Source organism: Juglans microcarpa x Juglans regia, chromosome 2D, assembly GCF_004785595.1.
Source record: "Juglans microcarpa x Juglans regia isolate MS1-56 chromosome 2D, Jm3101_v1.0, whole genome shotgun sequence".
Classification (NCBI taxonomy): domain Eukaryota; kingdom Viridiplantae; phylum Streptophyta; class Magnoliopsida; order Fagales; family Juglandaceae; genus Juglans; species Juglans microcarpa x Juglans regia.
In genome coordinates, this window is record NC_054596.1 from 3,664,115 (window position 1) to 3,681,320 (window position 17,206).

General features: G+C 37.9%; 3 protein-coding genes, 1 long non-coding RNA gene and 1 pseudogene across 5 annotated transcripts; 3 read left to right on the forward strand and 2 right to left on the reverse strand.

The window, feature by feature from the left end:
- The first annotated feature begins 459 nt into the window (after nt 1-459).
- Nucleotides 460-5,416, forward strand: LOC121250187 (protein kinase PVPK-1-like). 2 transcript variants are annotated; one of them, XM_041149186.1, is made up of 3 exons: nt 460-757; nt 1,526-2,705; nt 4,338-5,416. In XM_041149186.1, the coding sequence occupies exons 2-3, from the start codon at nt 1,546-1,548 to the stop codon at nt 5,206-5,208; spliced, it is 2,031 nt and encodes a 676-aa protein (XP_041005120.1). In that variant the 5' UTR covers nt 460-757; nt 1,526-1,545; the 3' UTR covers nt 5,209-5,416. The 2 variants fall into 2 exon arrangements, with proteins under 2 accessions (XP_041005120.1, XP_041005119.1); XM_041149185.1 differs by having other exon boundaries at nt 460-754; nt 1,523-2,705.
- A 1,609-nt stretch (nt 5,417-7,025) lies between these two features.
- Nucleotides 7,026-10,688, forward strand: LOC121249978 (altered inheritance of mitochondria protein 32-like). Its single transcript, XM_041148868.1, has 5 exons — nt 7,026-7,437; nt 7,798-7,883; nt 8,404-8,709; nt 8,810-8,893; nt 9,951-10,688. The coding sequence occupies exons 1-5, from the start codon at nt 7,078-7,080 to the stop codon at nt 10,303-10,305; spliced, it is 1,191 nt and encodes a 396-aa protein (XP_041004802.1). The 5' UTR covers nt 7,026-7,077; the 3' UTR covers nt 10,306-10,688.
- Nucleotides 10,689-11,860: 1,172 nt separating this feature from the next.
- Nucleotides 11,861-13,400, reverse strand: LOC121248551 (U-box domain-containing protein 41). Its single transcript, XM_041147046.1, has 2 exons — nt 13,186-13,400; nt 11,861-12,802 (listed from the first exon to the last, which is right to left on the reverse strand). Exons 1-2 carry the CDS (start codon nt 13,398-13,400, stop codon nt 12,001-12,003), a joined length of 1,017 nt encoding a protein of 338 aa, XP_041002980.1. The 3' UTR covers nt 11,861-12,000.
- LOC121248552 lies at nt 12,626-13,315 on the forward strand. Its single transcript, XR_005937478.1, has 3 exons — nt 12,626-12,767; nt 12,944-13,084; nt 13,179-13,315. It is a non-coding gene; the product is annotated as an uncharacterized LOC121248552 (long non-coding RNA).
- A 2,241-nt stretch (nt 13,401-15,641) lies between the features above and the next one.
- LOC121251240 lies at nt 15,642-17,028 on the reverse strand (annotated as a pseudogene).
- Between the last annotated feature and the right edge of the window lie 178 nt (nt 17,029-17,206).

Below are 17,206 nucleotides of genomic sequence, written 5' to 3' on the forward strand. Positions count from 1 at the left end.
TATCTCTGTTTGGTGAAGATTGATAGAGGCCATGGAGTCTTTCAATGAACAAGTAGAGGTAGACACTTTGTGATTAATGAAAAAGTATCTTCTAAGGAATAAGGATATTCATGAGTCATCACCATGAAATTTTTTATTTTATTTTTAATATTTTTTGGAAGAAGTGGTTATTTAAATCACTAAATTAGTAAATTGGATGGAGGCGCCCCGGGAATCAAAATTGAGGTGGCCCTTTAGACAGTGCCTTTTAGGAAAATAAAGAACAATAAACTAGCAAGTATTTCTTCAAGCATGAATTGAGGGGAAGGGGAACATACAAGGATCAAGGACGGCTTTATCGATTATTTATTATATATATTATTGTTAAATTAGCTTGTCTTTGATTTGCCTTGTTTGTGACATGTGAAGTTGCTTTGTTTAATGCCATCCATCGAAATCGCCCTCATAAGTAATAACAACACGACGAAAAATAACACAGAAACAAAAAACTTTTGAGCAAAACATTATTTGTTGTTCTTGTTCTTGTACGTTGTAATTACTCCTGTCCCCTCCAACTCTCTCTCTCTCTCTCTCTCTCCCTGTGCTTCGATCGGATCTGAAGCTCTTCTCCATAGGAATAGAAAGACACCACTCCCGCCATCTCAACCCACCAAAAGTTGTGTCGCTTTACTCTTTTATTTGACGTTTTGGGTTCTCACTCTTCCAATTGTCATGAAGGACTGCTTGCTCTGCATTGCACTTTCGCTTCTCTGATCAGTATGCCATTACTTGTTATTTCTTCCTCGCCCCCCCCCCCCCCCCCCCCCCCCCCCCCCCCCCCCCCACCCCCCCCCCCCCCCCCCCCCCAGTTCTGTAGTTCTTTTTCTTTTGGGTTTTTTAGCTTGTTTTTGTTTGCTGCGAGAGATTGTAGGAAGAGATAAAGAAGGGAAAGTCAAGTCAGTTGTATTTTGGCTCAAACAATGGAGACGTTGGTTTTCTTGTGTTTTAAACAACGAAAGCTTCGAGCTTTATTTTTTTTTACAAATTTCAGCTTCTATTCTTTTACCTATTTTCTCAGTAACCAAAGAGGCATTTGGATGGTTGGGGAAGTTCTTGATGGCGCGTTTAAGTTTCAAACCTATGTAATCTTCCTTGGGCTCTCATGCGATTTGACAGTCGTTAGTGTATTACTTACGTTCAATACCTTGATTCTCGGGTCAGCCATATATTTCTGGCTTTCTCAGGCCAGCTTTAGGTTCTTGTTTGCTCCGTAATCTATGGGATTTTCTTTAATGGTGGGAATATTTGTGTAATGCGTCTCTGAAATTCCTCTCAATTTTATTTTTGTTTGAATTTGGATAGAGGCTCATTCAAACACATACCTTTGTTTCAACAAATGGTTATTATCCAAGCTTTTTCATATTTTAAGATTTAGAAATTCATTTAAGTTGAAGATTTTGTAATTGATGGCCTTCCCGGGTGGGGTATCGGTTATCATTTTTGCAGTTCTTATCTCACAAAGTCACTGTGGATTTTGGTGTGACAGAACCTGTGCGAACTTGCTGAATGGAGTCGCCTATCGATGCAGTTCATTCTATATCAAAAACTCAGAATTTGGTAATAGGCAACAAGCCTCCAAGATCTGGGACTCCTCGCTCCTCTCATCCTCCATCTCCAAAACAAACTAGAAATGGAGTGGCTTCTTTCATTTCCTTTGCAAGTGCTCATAATCATGATGGCCTGAAGACAGCCCGCCTTCCAAACGGTTATGTGGTTAATCAAAATCCTTTCTACGAAGCGGCCCTTGATAATGTGCAGTATGAAGAATCACCTAGTATTACGAAATGCTTTGACAACTCAAATAAGGTGAAATCCGAATATGCAAGCCACAATGATGTTCTGAATAAAGCAGTTGAAACCTCTCATGTGGAGAAGGTTTCTGCTGTGGAAACAAAATTTTACTCCAAGAATCCCATTGCTGATTGCAAAAACAACTCAAGTGGCTTAATTGAATCTGAAAATTCTGTTTTGGGCCCATCTAAGGGAGGGGCTGCACAAGTAGACAGCCACGTAACATCTCAGTCGATATTAACCTTTTCTCCAAGTCCTCAGAATAGTGTCTATTCTGCGACCTTGTATTCAGAAGCCAAGCAAAGCTTTACAAACACAGAAGTTAGTGAATGTACGAGCAGTATCGAGAAGTTTGGTGATAGTGTTGAAGTTACTAATTCTTGTGATTTTGTCGAGAGCAGGAAGACCAGCATCTATAGAGGCAGTACTGGCAGTGACATCAGCGATGAGAGCAGTTCCAGTAGTTTAAGCAGTGCCATGTACAAGCCGCACAAGGCAAATGATATAAGATGGGAAGCCATTCAGGCCATTCGATCTCGTGATGGGATGATGGAAATGAAACATTTTAGATTGTTGAGGAGACTGGGATGTGGAGATATTGGCAGTGTCTATTTATCAGAGTTGACTGGCACTAGAACATATTTTGCCATGAAGGTTATGGATAAAGCAGCTCTAGCGAATCGCAAGAAGCTTTTGAGGGCTCAGACTGAAAGAGAAATACTGCAGTCTCTGGATCATCCCTTCCTACCCACATTGTATACACATTTTGAGACAGAAAAGTTCTCTTGCTTGGTAATGGAGTTCTGTCCTGGTGGAGATCTGCACGCACTCAGGCAAAGACAACCGGGGAAGTATTTTCCAGAGCATGCTGCCAGGTGAGGAATTCTTTCTCATTCTTTTTCCCCTTGTTACTTGAACAACTAAGACAATGCATTTGGATTTATGCAAGTTGACAACTCTGTTAAGCTTATCATTAATATTTATGTTGATACCAGTAAGAGAAAATTTGTTGGTTCTCTTAATGTTATTCAGGAATGCTTGTGAGCCCAATTTGATTAACATATAGTCGTAGAATTTGATGGTCTCACCAGACTCTTTTTGATGTTATTTTTATTTAGAATAGTACTGAAACGTCTTGTTGGACTTTGGACCAGACTTCTGTAGTGTGAAAAGACCATGTGAAAAAGACTTCTGTATGGAACTGACTTTGGACCAGATTTCTCAAAGTTTGGATGGGAATAGGAATCATCTTTGACCATAGAAATGTTAGAGAAAGATGATATTTATAGCTTAAGAGCTGTAATCTCTGACGTGATGATATCAATCCATTGTGTCTAGTGCATTGTGTGACATCTTTATGTCTTGCCATTATTATGGATGCCACCTACTTGTGATGCTGATAAAACTGTTGGACCAAGTTAACATTGTTGTTGTAATCTATATCTTGGTAATACTAATCCATCGACTCTAGTGCATCATGTGAAAAACTTGGATCTCACCATTTTTATGAATGCCCACCTATTTGTGACATTGATTTTTATTTTATAGGTAATCAGAAGTTTTATTGAATTTCACAGAACGCATGGCCTACTCATGACATTGATGTCTCCGTCTTTGTGTAAAATCGTTGTTGTAGAAGTTTCCTAGTAATTATGAGTTCCCTTTGCCGTAAACATTCCTTTTGAACTAACCCAACTCACAATTCTATTTAAGCAACCTCGCTAGTGCAATCACGCAACAAACATTTACCACCTGAATGGAGATTGGTATTGCACCTTGAATTTTTATACAACTTATGTATGATCTTTACCTAATTTCCCTTCCCCTTCCCTTCATCATCGTGATTTGAACAGTCATAGCAAGTACCCATTTTCTTCTTTTGCTCTAGGTTATTTAATAACTGGATGGAAAGTTTCTTCCACTAACTTAACCCACTGCATCTTCTTTCTCAATCACACCATACTAGATTGGCTTGTCAATGCATCCAGGGTCAATGATAAGTTGATTCAATTGTTGCATTTATTATCATCTAATAATGAATATGTTCCACAAGCCTAACAAGTATTGGAGTTGTCAATCATTGTTCTCAAGCCAAAAAACTTCAGAACCACTTATCAAATACTAGCTAAATTTGTATGTTATCGCTTGTCATTGATACAAAAACTAAAAATGGGCAAAAGGGGAACACATTTTCTTTTCTTCCTAGTAGAGATTTTGTTGGATATTCAGTTATATATCAAAAGAAATGGCAGGTCTTTATTCTCTTGTACACACTCATCTAGGAACACGTGGATCAGGGAATCTGGTGTTAGAGAACTTTCTAAACATGTTGGATGAACTAGGAATTCATGCACAGATGTTCTTACCGATCTATCTTGGAAACTTTTGGTTTTGATGGTGTTAGAGGTGTAGTTTTGTATGAAAGATAATTGTACTTAGTGTTAAAAAAATGATTCAGTACCTCTGGTTGTATTTTCAGCCCACTGAGCTCCATTGTCACCCTGCAGGTTTTATGTGGCTGAAGTTCTTCTTTCTCTGGAGTATTTGCACATGCTTGGGATCATTTACAGAGACCTTAAACCAGAAAATGTGTTGGTAAGAGAAGATGGACACATAATGCTCTCAGACTTTGACCTCTCTCTAAGATGTGCTGTCAGCCCAACTCTGGTGAAATCTTCAAATTCAAGCTTGGAGGCTAAGAATTCAGGATACTGTGTGCAACCTGCCTGCATGGAGCCAACTTGTGTAATGCAGCCAGATTGCATCCAACCTGCATGTTTCGTACCACGCTTCTTGTCAAGCAAGCCGAAGAAAGAAAAAAAGAACAAGCCAAAGAATGAAACATGTCATCAAGTAACCCCTCTCCCTGAGCTCATTGCTGAACCCACAAATGCTCGATCGATGTCTTTTGTTGGTACACACGAGTACTTAGCACCTGAAATTATTAAGGGTGAAGGCCATGGCAGCGCTGTAGATTGGTGGACATTTGGGATATTTCTTTATGAGCTTCTGTTCGGTAAAACACCATTCAAGGGAGCAGGGAACAGGGCTACTCTATTTAACGTGGTTGGCCAGCCCTTGAGATTTCCAGAGTCACCTACTGTGAGCTTTGCTGCTAGGGACTTGATCAGGGGTCTACTTGTGAAAGAGCCACAGCATCGTCTTGCTTATAGACGCGGTGCTACAGAGGTTAAACAGCATCCCTTTTTTCAAAGTGTGAATTGGGCCCTCATTCGTTGTACAAATCCACCAGAGGTGCCAAGACCGGTTGCGATGGACATCCCTACTAGAACTGATGTGCCAAAGGCACCCACAACCGAAGTGCCTGGTGTTGATGTGAAGCCTTCAGGTAATTATTTGGAGATTGATTTCTTTTGATTTCTGTATCCATTTTCTTTCTTTGAACCAGTTTCCATCTCCTCATTTGTATTGTGCTTCAATGGTTTCTTTCCATTGCTAAAAAGATACAAATTTGAAGTTCCTTTGATTGGCACTTGTAATAGTGCCTAGGCAAATGAGAAACAACAGCAAGGAAAAAAGCCAATGCATTAAAATGAGGAAAGAAGTTGCTGATCTTTCTTCATCACACACCTATTGCTCCTTCCAAATTCTTGTCTTACCAAAATTGCACTGGGAACATCAGAAACATGCAGGAACCCTTCTCAAATCTAAAACAGTTGGGAATGAGTAATCTTATTGCACATGTTTAAAACTTGCAATGCATCCATCCATCCATCCAAGCCAGATTGTGGCTTCCTCATATTTTCAACAGTAAATCCAAGGAACTGCTCAATTGCAGTGCATCCAAAGCATTGCACTGCCCAATAGATCTTGGATAATGAATGAAACAGCCAGGTTTCTGTGCATCTTTTATCTTTAGCACACGTTATTTAGAGTTCTTGGGCAGGCCATGGGTGAGGCCCACTTGAAGTAAGCGTGTTTACCTCTGATTTTGCTGGTCTCCTAGGTTTAAGTCCACCAAGGCCCACCTTGAATTTCTATTCGTAAGTGCGTGCGTCAGCAATCAACATCTGCAAAATAATACCCCCACAAAGTGGCCTTGAGAGAGAGAGAGAGAGAGAGAGGATGCTCTTTGGGCAGCCTTTTATTTTCAAAAGCATCACAGTTCCGTGAAAGAAATTATTCGATATTAGAAAAGAAGTTCCTCATACACGTGAATCTAATAATTATTCAAGAGTATGCTAAACTTTCACGTCTCTCTTTTCTAGCTAAAGAGAAGTAGTGATGATCAGTGATACATATACAAGTTTTTTTTTTTAATAATTATATTTATCACCAAAATCCATCATAATGCAAGACTAGCACGGTTTTATTCATTTGCAATTTTCAAATAAAAGTGCAATAAATAAATAATAATACTGTTGATGGGAATACATCATCCATTTTAGACTTGCAGTACTCACATCTCAAATAAGAAAAAAAAAAAAAAAAAAAAAAAGAGAGATATTATATTCAATATTCTTATCTCACTTTATCTTTGTTTTATAAATCCATGAATGTTTTTCCTTACAAAAACAAGAGTTAAGAAAGCATTATGTGACAAGAAAAATTTTATTTGAAAGTCTTTATACCACATATTATCTATGTGGTATAACTTAATTTAGAAGATAAATTTTATAAGAGAAATAATATTTACAGTTATAGAGTGCGTAAACGTCGCATATTTATTTTGAAAAAATAAGTAAATATAGAGTTTACCATTAAAAAATGGTGGACTCCTGTTTTTTTTTAAAAAGAGTGCATGACGCTTGTACAATGTATGACTATATCTAACATTACTCATTTTAAAATTTAAATTTTACACATCAAATTATGCTATATAGATGATGTGTGAAAAATAAATCTACTTGCAAAGATATGATGCTCCATTATACTTCCATACACCCGCGAGCACACAATATTCACCAACTTTCTAAGTTAGGGCACCCACGTTCCTTTTCGGCCCTTATATATTTTCTCTCAAGAGTAATATTACACAACTTCTCAATCTTCGTATATCATAGTTTTTTAAAAGTTTTTTTGAATTTATTCATTTTAAATTAATTCAATTATTCTATTTAATATTCATATATTAAATTTTTTATAAAAGAAAAAATAATAAAAATTAAAAAATATATGATATGTGAAGATTATGTAAATAGTAGGAGATTGCGTAAACTTTTTTATCCCCCAAACATCCGTCACAATCCAAAACCATCTCCACTTCCCACGGCCTAGACTCGCCATATGCGCATTGCGCACGCTTCTCGTTCTCTCATTTCCGCTGCCGCCCACCGCGTTGTCTTCCCCACATTTCCTCTCTCGCTTGCTCCAAACCTAAATTTTGCCTTAGCTTTTGCCATGGCCTCCGAGAACCTCTCGACCCTCGCCAACAACAACGAGGACGATGAGAAGTATGGGTTCCAGCGATCGGAGATGTACAAGGAGACCCTTGCCGGCACAGTCGGCGCTTACGGCCGTCATGTTTTCCTCTGCTACAAGAACCCCGAGGCCTGGCCAGCGCGCGTCGAGGGCTCCGAGTCCGATCTGCTCCCTAAGCTCCTCTCCTCGGCTATCAAAGCTCGCAAGGATGGCATCCCTCTCAAGGTCAGCTCCATAGCTGTAAATTAAGTTGGATTAATCTATTGCAGTTATTTCGATTTTTTCTATGATTTTAGTCCTTGATTATGCTTTAGAAATCAGATTAAACGGTGAATTCCAGAGTAATCGTGGTTTAGATCCGAGTTTTGGTAGAGTCGGATTTTACTTTGAAACTTGGATTAATCGGTTAATCACCTGTGGTGATTATGATTTGGATACGACCTAGGACTCGAATTCTATCGTAAAACTTCGATTAATTGGTTAATGATAGGCAGATAGCAGTAATTCCGATTTTGCTACGAGTTTGGAGTTTTGGATTTGGTAATGGTTTCATTGAATCGGTATTTTGGCTTTTGGATATGGCAGACGAACCTGACATTATGCGAGGGACGCGAGGGGACCGACTTTTCTGACGGAGACGTCTTGATATTTCCCGAAATGATTAAGTATAGGTAAATCGTGAGGACATGAATTTTCTTTTTTGGGTGGTTTCGGTAAATTTTCTTGGAAATGACAGATATAAGTTGCTTGTTCTAAGGTTTCAAATGGAGAGGTTTTATTTGATGTGCTTGAGATTGTGTTGTTTTTATGAAATTGATTGGATATGGTCATGTTACAAACAACGGTTAGGGTTTGTTCAAAACACTGATAATTTTCCGAGAAGTGATTGGATACTTGGTTGTGAGGAGTTGTTAGGGTTTACTGTTGACTTCTACTCTCTCTCTCTCTCTCTCTCCCTCCCCATGCTGTTAATGATATATGATTAAACTAAAGGATTTATATTTTGATTGAAAATTTATTCGTTGATTCCAATGTCATGGTTATTCTATATTAACATTTTATAAATTGCAAAATTTTTGGTTTGGTCAGGGATTATGCACTTTTTCTTTGGATATATGATTGGGTGCTGGTGAGATGGGTCTCTTTTTCTTTTTTCTAATAATTTCTCTGTTTTTGTTTTCATTATTGAAGAGGTTTGAAGGACTCAGAAGTGGATAGTTTTGTTGAGGATGTTCTTGTGAATGGTAAACCATGGGCGTCTGGAGTGGGAGAGGTGCTGACTGGTTCGCATGTTTTTGTGTGCTCTCATGGTAGTCGCGACCGGAGGTGTGGTGTTTGTGGACCGGTTCTAATTGAAAAGTTTAAAGAGGAAATTGATTCACGAGGATTGAAAGATCAGGTATTTGTTAGCCCATGCTCACACATTGGGGGGCACAAGTATGCTGGGAATGTGATTATCTACAGTCCAGGTCCGGATGGAAAGATTATGGGTCATTGGTAAGATCCGAGTCATAGTTACTTCCTCTCACTCTACAAATTTAAAAGAAATTTCTTATAATTTTAGGTGGTGTTACATAGTCCTTGTTAATGATGGCAGGTATGGGTATGTTACTCCGGATGATGTACCCGCATTGATTGATCAGCATATTGAAAAGGGAGAGATCATAGAACACCTTTGGAGGTTTGTCCTTTCGTGGCCATGCATGTTCTTTTCAATGAAATGTTCGGTTGATGATTTTCTTATTAATTCTATATGAAAATTTAGTGGTAATATCACAGATTAGTTCGGTTTCATTGGTACATGTGGTATATGTTATTCTGTATGTCAGTCAAATTGCAGTATGGTTGATCCTGATCTATTGCCAGGATGACCATTAAAAAAATGAAGTTAAACTTTCCAGTCTTTTTATATAAACCACACAATAAAATCGTTTGAATTAGCAATTACCTGTAGTCTGTTAGTTTGCTCCACTTTTTTTCTTTGATAGGTTACACCGTTACTCTGTCTGTTCCATAACATAGGTTGGTTCTATATGAGCCTAATACAAGAATTGAAAGCAAAACCTCTCCATATGAAACTGTGCTGGAAAGTTTTTCTTAATGGGTTTGAAGTTTCTGGAAGAGTAGCTTTAACCTAGTAAGTCAGATGCATGCTTCTGAGATACTGGATTCAATTATGTGACTCCTTATACAGACCTCTTTCCTGTCTTCAATTTGATTCATCTTTGGACATGGATTACATCACATAATTTTGCTTGTTGGGTAGCCTTAGTAGACTGATTTTTACCATCCAATACTTCATTTTTCTTTTACCTTACATGTACCAAAAGTTCATTTCCAATATGAGCCTTTTCAACTCTAATACAAAGATCTAAGTTGAAAGACAATTTCTTGCTGATCGTCATCAGTTAAAAAAAAAAAAGTAATGCAATAAGCCATTTCCTGTCGTCTGAATATGTGCCTTTTTAAGTCTAGTCAAAAGGTCTAAGTTGACAGATAATGTCTTGCTGAATATCATTATTAAATCTATTTACATAATGTAATGACCATATCTTGTTGTCTGTAATATTAGTACAGATGATCAATAAAGATTAAAAAAAGAAAGTATTTTGGTGTTTTTTTTTCCTTACATTCGTACTTGTAAAAAGGTCTTTTAGTTTCCAATCAATGATCACACTTTCAATCATCGGCATTATTCGAACAATGGTTGAGCATAAAAGTAACGAAAATTATTCCAGGGGGCAAATGGGGGCAGCTGACGAGGAAGGTGGAAAAGCGGATAAGCAAAACCTTCCTAATGGGGATGTGAAGAAAAGCAAGAAGAAGCCTGAAGAAATCAGCACACAGAGCGATAAGGATAATGTGGCTGGCTGTTGCCAGGGTGCTAATGGGTTTAATTGTTGCAGGGATGGAAGTTTGGAGCAGAACAGTGTGAGTGAAGCAAATAAGGCAGGGCATGAAAAGAAGGGGCTGGGCAAACTATCTTGCTGGATAGGATCATGGGAGCAAAGTGATGTTCTTACAGCCGTTGCTGTGGTTGGAGCAGTGGCAACAGTGGCTGTGGCCTATAGCTTTTATAGGAGGTCAGGCTGAAATGTGCTCTATGTTCCACATGTTCAAGTTTGTTTGTGGGTCTGTATACCCGGGTTTTTTGTAGCGGGATGTGATAGCATCTATAAAATAATCCTCTGAACCACATATCTCTATGGAAGGAATATTATAGGTATATGTTCTAACTTCTGCCTAGCAGTCGGATGAATTACTGAATACTTTTAGTTGGTTTCAGATGAACAACTTCTGTACCCTATGTTGTTAGTTTATACTGCTTTCCCAGAGTTGTTTCAAACACCTGGTGACTAGGTTCGTTTATACTGGAATTTGTTATCAGTCGCGTGCATAATGTGGTAATGGATTTGTTATTTGTTATTAGATGATTAATGCATCTACTACAGGGTAGTGATGCTTATTTGATTCTATTGGACATTTCCTATACATGAAACATAGAGTATCTATTTTTGCAAAAACGTAAGAGTGTTTTTGTCATTTTAACACAAACACTCCGTAATTTCCACCTGAATGGACACCTTTCCATTTCAAGTGAAGATGAAGGAGATCCTTGTTCCAAATGTCAAGATGCCGCAGGGAGGATTGCTCTCTTGCATGCTATGGTTTAAATATCGTGAGCAGGTATATTCTATTATATGACATGGTTTAGAGGTGTCCTGAAAGCTGGTCGGTGCTACAGTTTTGTGCCAATCCCAACTTATATTCCTGGGTTCATGTGCGAGTTAAAGAGATGTAGGAAGGAGGCAGCCTTTTCACTACCCATCAAGAAGGCAATATAGAAGAGCTGTTAGCCTAAATTCCTCGCCTGGAATATTGTATCTTCTCATGCATATTTCTGGTGCATAGAATTCTCCATACATTTCTGGTGCATAGAATGCTCCATTTGGAATATTGGGATGTTGCAGTCTATTCCTTTGCAATATGGTATCTTGTCTTGCATTTTTCTGTATAATCTTCTTTATATGTTTTAGTTACTATATATAAAATAAAGCCGTGGAAGCAAATAATCATATTTCTAAATTATGGTTCTAATTAATTGGAAGAACAGTTCATGTTTAACTGAAAAGGACAGCCAAGTGGTATATTGTCTTCACATGCATTTACGAAACAACCTTAAACAGATAAGTAATACACATGCAGTTCATTGGCTGTCAAAGTGCTATAAGCATTTCAACCTGGTTGCTGAAAGTTGATGATTACTTTTACGCTAAATTTAGGTATAGTTTGTTTTCAAAAAATAGCTCATCTTATCTAATTATTATAATTTTCTCTATTTTTAATATAACATAAAATAAATAATTCAATTTTTTTAAATTTAAAAATAAAAATAATATTAAAAAATATATTCTAATAATATTTTATTTAATTTTTTAATTTTAATCTCATATGATACGTAAAAATAAAAAAGCCCCGATTCACTGTAACAGGAAACTATAACGGATACTATAAATTTGTCGGAACTTTGAGCCTTTGTCTCAGAATCTTGCAGTTGCACTAAAGTGGTCAGTTCCAAATATAATTTCCTCTTTATTTTATTTTTTGTTTGTCGTTTTCAGTAACGTCAAAGATCAGACACCTTATCATCAAAATAAAGATCAGACTCCAAAATTAGCAGAAGAATCCGAAACCAATCCTGTATACACACACATACATACATACAACCTTCCCAAAGCCTATTTCCTAGACAAAAGACTTGGAATTTTGCAGGAAATAATGGCATTGTCATGTACTAAGCTTCGCAATCATCTCCTCCACCAGCCTCAGTGTCGTCCCCTCGACGTTCTCCCCTGCATCAATTTCTTGCATAATCTGCTCTATAAGCTCATGTTTTGGTTGCTCACTACTTGAACCATAACTCGAGCAATCCCTCAAAAGCAATAGCAATTCTCTAGCTGCGTTTTTAGCCCTCCATGTCCCATCTACACTCAACTGAAGCAGCCCTGGCATGACTCCTTCCCTTAGAATCAATCCCCTGTATCTTTCTCTGCAGCTCTGGCAAATGAGGAGGAGAATTCCCACTGCGTGCTCTTTGCATTGTGGAGAACCATCCTCAACAGTCTCGACTAATGCTCGAATCGAACCGCCTGAGCTAGCAGTTTCACAAAGTGCAGTCTCTGACATGGAAACAACATTTTCAAGCAGACCCATTATCTTTTCAACTAACTCGGATGATTTTTCCGAGTTGTGGATTTGTTGAAGCAAGGAAAACGGTACACCCGAGGAGACAATTAATGGAATGATCTGATGACAAGTTGAGAGATTGTGGAGTGTGGCTATTACATCGAGCTTGGCTCTAATGCTAATGCTGCTATTCATATTGTTATGATCACCGGCATAATCCCCATTGAGAAATTCCACCAAGTGTTGGATGACTCCATGAGACGCGATTGCCAGCTTGTTTGCTGTGCAAGAAGAGAGGATCAGCAAAGCCGCAACCGTGAGCTCAATCAATGACTCACTTTGGCATTGAAGGAGACTTAACAAGACAGGTATGGCGCCAGACTTCCTGATCCGGATCTTGTTTCTGTAAAATCAGTAAAAAAAAAAAAAAAATTGATAGTTTCGGAACTTTCCCATCTCTAGTACTGCTGAAAAACTTTGTAGAACACTTTCGTACAACACAAGAAAAATAAGTTCTCCAATGTGTTTTACATGTCAATGTCAGTGCATGAGCATCATTGTGATTGGGGCCGCTATGGAAGGACAAGCATTATTACAGGAACATATTCCGTAGTCCTACTCAAGCAAAGAGCATGGAGGGGGGGAAAAAGTAGGACTTTCTGTGATAATTCCAACACAGTATCAGGTAAATTGGAAGGCACAATGTGGGTTAGTGTCCTTATTCTAGTAAATTGTAAATGAACTCAGAGATTGAAGACGAATGCATAAGAGTTATATAGGGCTAACCGTTCACTGCCAAAGGCCAGACTGAGCAGAGCAAAGAGTGCAGCTTCAATGGCGTCGTAGTCTTGTGAGTGAAGCATCAAAATCAATGGCTCTATAACACCTCTTTCAGCCAGCTTTTGCCTCTGCTTACTACTAAGTTTGCTGAGGTCTCTAGCAGCTTCAACCTGCACTTCTCTCTCACCATTGAAAAGATTTTCAATCACCACTTCCTCCATCAAAGCAAGCTCTCTCTCTCTCTCTCTCTCTCTCTTCCTCCCTTGGGGCCTCCCAACCCAGTCTAAATAACTTCCTTTTTCTTAGGCAGTGGAACTGCTGTTGGTATTGTGATTGGTTGCTTGAAGATCATGTAATGTTTGGCTTTTGTGGCTACGAAAATCCATTGTTTCAGTTAGAAGCAACTCCCCATTCTTTTCAGTCAGCTTTTTTGTGAATGTCTGGTTTGGAAATACAAAAACGATTCCTAAGAATGAATCTTTAACTTTCCTTTTACAGAAGCAAGCGCTCGAATTAGCTTTATGTAGATCATAGGGCGTAGATAATACCAAGTGATTTTCTTGTTAAATTTTTTTTTTATTGTCAGTTTAATATGTGTGATGTTATATAGATATACATAACCTAGCCCTTCAACATCCGACAACCAACAGAGATCATGATATAGTTTACGACTTTTCACACCATTAAAAGATGAACTAGTAAGCTGGTTTTTAGTTTTTTGCATTAGATCTTACCTCATTATTACGTAAAAAGAGAAATGATATATACAAGCCTCAAATAGATAAGTTTCGCATAAATTTTTATAAAAAAGTAGACTCCATCTTAAAAAAGTATAAAATAAAATTATTTTTTTAATAAAATCTACTTTTTTACATAGGACTTATACGATACTTATCTATTTGGGACTTATATCTACTACCTAGCATTAATCACCCAGATTCTCAGTTGTGTGTCTACACATGATCAGCTTGTAAATAGTCGAAGATATTTATAAGTTAGTTATCCATAGAGTCACATGAATTAACAAATCCAAAGTATCCAACTTTTTCATACAAATACAGTGGGGAAAATTCAAGCTCAAGCAAGGACCTCGTCGAGATTGTTTGCTTCCCCAAGCAACATGAAACCGGCCTATTTTCGTGATCCAAAGCTGACGAATTTGTATGAAAATCTAAAAGCGTGGATAACGTATCTCTCATTTATCATTCCAAAGCATACGACTTTTGGAATAATACACTATATATTTAATATGTCATGGAACATGTGTTTTTTTTTTTTTCCCTCTATTTTCATTCATTTTTTCTTGTTAGCCAAACAACTAACTCTAAACAAGAAAATTATAATGATTTCGCCGCTATACGGCGGCATTTTCTTTGCGGAAATGCTTCCCCAAACTTTCATGATGATTCCTCCTGTTGGTTGGTGCCCCCCACTCTCTCCTCTCTCTCTCTCTCTCTCTCTCTCTCTCTCTCTCTCTCTCTCTGTGTCATGAATGAATTCCTTCCTAATCATATACCTGAAACCGACACAAAGACTGATAGCGATTCTTGATCTTTGACTTGATTAGGCTGGCTTATAGGAAGGAGTAACCACCTCGAGTTTTTTAATCGCATCTCTTTAGTACTATCACAATCTTTTTGAGTTTTTCCATCCGTTTGTTTTTTAATTGGGTAAGGAGAACATTATTTAACAAAGTTGGTCAAAAAATTAAAGAAAATGTTAAATGTATTTAACACACTCCACGTGTCAGTTATGATATGTTGAAAATAATAAAATTTTAAATTAAAATTTTGAATCTAAAAAAAAAAATTAATAAAAAAATTTTATAAATAAAATTATAAGTACATATATCACTTTTTGAAATTTAAAATCGGTTGTGTTGCCTAAGAAATCAAGAGGGCTGGTTTGGGTTCGAGATTTTGGACCCAAACCCATGAGGCCATACAACCATTCCATTGTGGCAAAGCAGTAGAAAGTCTACGAACCATTAACTATTTAAGTGCAGTTACTTTAATCATCTTTACGTATTTTTTATGTACTCTATTAATTATTATTTTTAATATAAAATAATTAAACATACATGAAATACGTAAAAATGTATTGTATAGCACATAAAATGGAAAGCCTGGTTTCCACATTAGGTATATAAGTAAAAGAGGCACAGATAGCTAGCACTAAAAAGAGCCATGCTTTTTTTCACTCTTACCTTATTGAAGTTACCTTGCTCATCAGTATTTAATAACAACCACATTTAATTCATTAATTGCAGCTAATTTTGATGACCACCTTTAGAGGACAAAGTACAAATTAGTTTGCTCCATAATTTATTTATTTATTTATTTATTTTAAGAAGATGACAGTATTTTAATTTTATTGATAGGTCTCATTTTTAATAAAGTAAAATCATATTTACAACCAGACACATGGATTACAGATAAGCATAAAGAGCAAAACTCACGTACCAAAAATCAAAAGATCCAACCATAAACTAAGAAAGTTAAGAAATTACAAACCAAAGGTAAAATTACAAACCATAACTTTCTCCTGCGAAATTTATTTTCGTCAAATCAATCTCTTGCTTAAATTAACCTTCAAACCATGTTTCATATGAAGTATAATAGAGATGCTCGGCGAAACAGGATGACCTTTAACCACCTGAACATGATAGTTCCAAATGAGGGTGCTGGCAACCATTTTCATTTGAATGAAGCTCATGTCCTTGCCAAGACAAGTCCTGGGACCTGCATTAAATGCGATAAACTTGTAAGATGGTACATGGGCAATTCTTCCTCTCTCCGAAATCCATCTCTCCGGCATGAACTCTAAGCAATCTTTGCCCCATATGCTTTCCATCCTTCCCACTGAGTACAGAGAGAACAACAATCTCGTATTTGGACCAATACAATGGCCGCTAGGAAGAACATCAGATTGAACTGCATGTTTTTGTTCTATAGGTACGGATGGGAAAAGTCTTAGGGACTCACATATGGCTCCATGGAGATAAACTAGCCCACTCAGCTTATTTATACCCCACTCAATCTCGTTGTTAAGCAGCAAAGTTTCTCTGATCTCTTCGAGAATCCTAGTTTCAACTGATGGGTGAGTTGCAACAAGCCATAGAAACCAGGTGAGGCCTGCACTTACGGTGTCCCTACCTGCCAACAAGAGATTAAAAGCAGCGTCCCTGAGAAACTTGTTGGGTTTTGCAAAACCATCCATTTCTCCTCCTTGCTCTATATAAGCTGTCAGTAAGTCGGACTCTGCTGTCTCCACCTTCTGGGTTTTGCCTCGGTTCAGTTCTTCACGCTTGGATGAGATGCATTTGTTGATAAATTGATCAAACACTTTCCAAGCATCGGCTAGCCTCTTCTCTTCTCCAATTTGGAGCCATCTTTGCAACTTCCAAATGCTATCTGGCACAACGTGTCGATAAAATATACTCTCCTCTATTTGGTCGAAGGCCTTTTCGTACGCGACGCTCGGCAAATCAATTGAGAGGCAATTGGTATCAAAACCCAAAACCATCAAGCAAATGTTATCAAAGGTGAAACGCTGAAAAACGTCTTGTAGATCCACCTCGTTTCCTAGACTTGAGACGCGATCCAGAATCGGAATAAGGCTCGTTCCCAACTTTTCCCGCACAACTTTCTGAAAGAACAACTCGAATTTGTTTTTTTTTATCAACGACTGAATCAGTTTCCTCTGGTTCTTCCACGAGTCAGAATCAGATTTGAAAATCCCATCTCCTAGAGGTTAAAAAATCTCTCGGAACACGGGCCCTTTTTCGTAGTTGGAAAAGTTTCTGCTCAATATGTGGTGGATATTTGCAGGATCACTGGTGACCACATAGTGAGCCAAGGTCCCTTAAACTCGAAAGTACCCCCCCCCCCCCCCCCCCCCCCCCCCCCCCCCTCCAGAGATGTTTCAGAATCCCAGTTATGTACTCGTGGACGTGCTGTACATTTTGAAGTAGCCCCGGAAGCATTCCGACGACCGGCCAGTTTATGACGGGGAATGTGGGAGGAAA

Bases quoted from the DNA above. Each gene is read 5' to 3' on its own strand.
- LOC121250187 (XM_041149186.1), top strand. From the start codon at position 1,546: ATGGAGTCGCCTATCGATGCAGTTCATTCTATATCAAAAACTCAGAAT. The intron at 2,706-4,337 runs GTGAGGAATTCT...GTCACCCTGCAG, and splicing joins TTTCCAGAGCATGCTGCCAG to GTTTTATGTGGCTGAAGTTC.
- LOC121249978 (XM_041148868.1), top strand. From the start codon at position 7,078: ATGCGCATTGCGCACGCTTCTCGTTCTCTCATTTCCGCTGCCGCCCAC. The intron at 8,710-8,809 runs GTAAGATCCGAG...TAATGATGGCAG, and splicing joins GGAAAGATTATGGGTCATTG to GTATGGGTATGTTACTCCGG. The intron at 8,894-9,950 runs GTTTGTCCTTTC...AAATTATTCCAG, and splicing joins ATCATAGAACACCTTTGGAG to GGGGCAAATGGGGGCAGCTG.
- LOC121248551 (XM_041147046.1), bottom strand. From the start codon at position 13,400: ATGGAGGAAGTGGTGATTGAAAATCTTTTCAATGGTGAGAGAGAAGTG. The intron at 12,803-13,185 runs GTTAGCCCTATA...CTGATTTTACAG, and splicing joins CTGGCCTTTGGCAGTGAACG to AAACAAGATCCGGATCAGGA.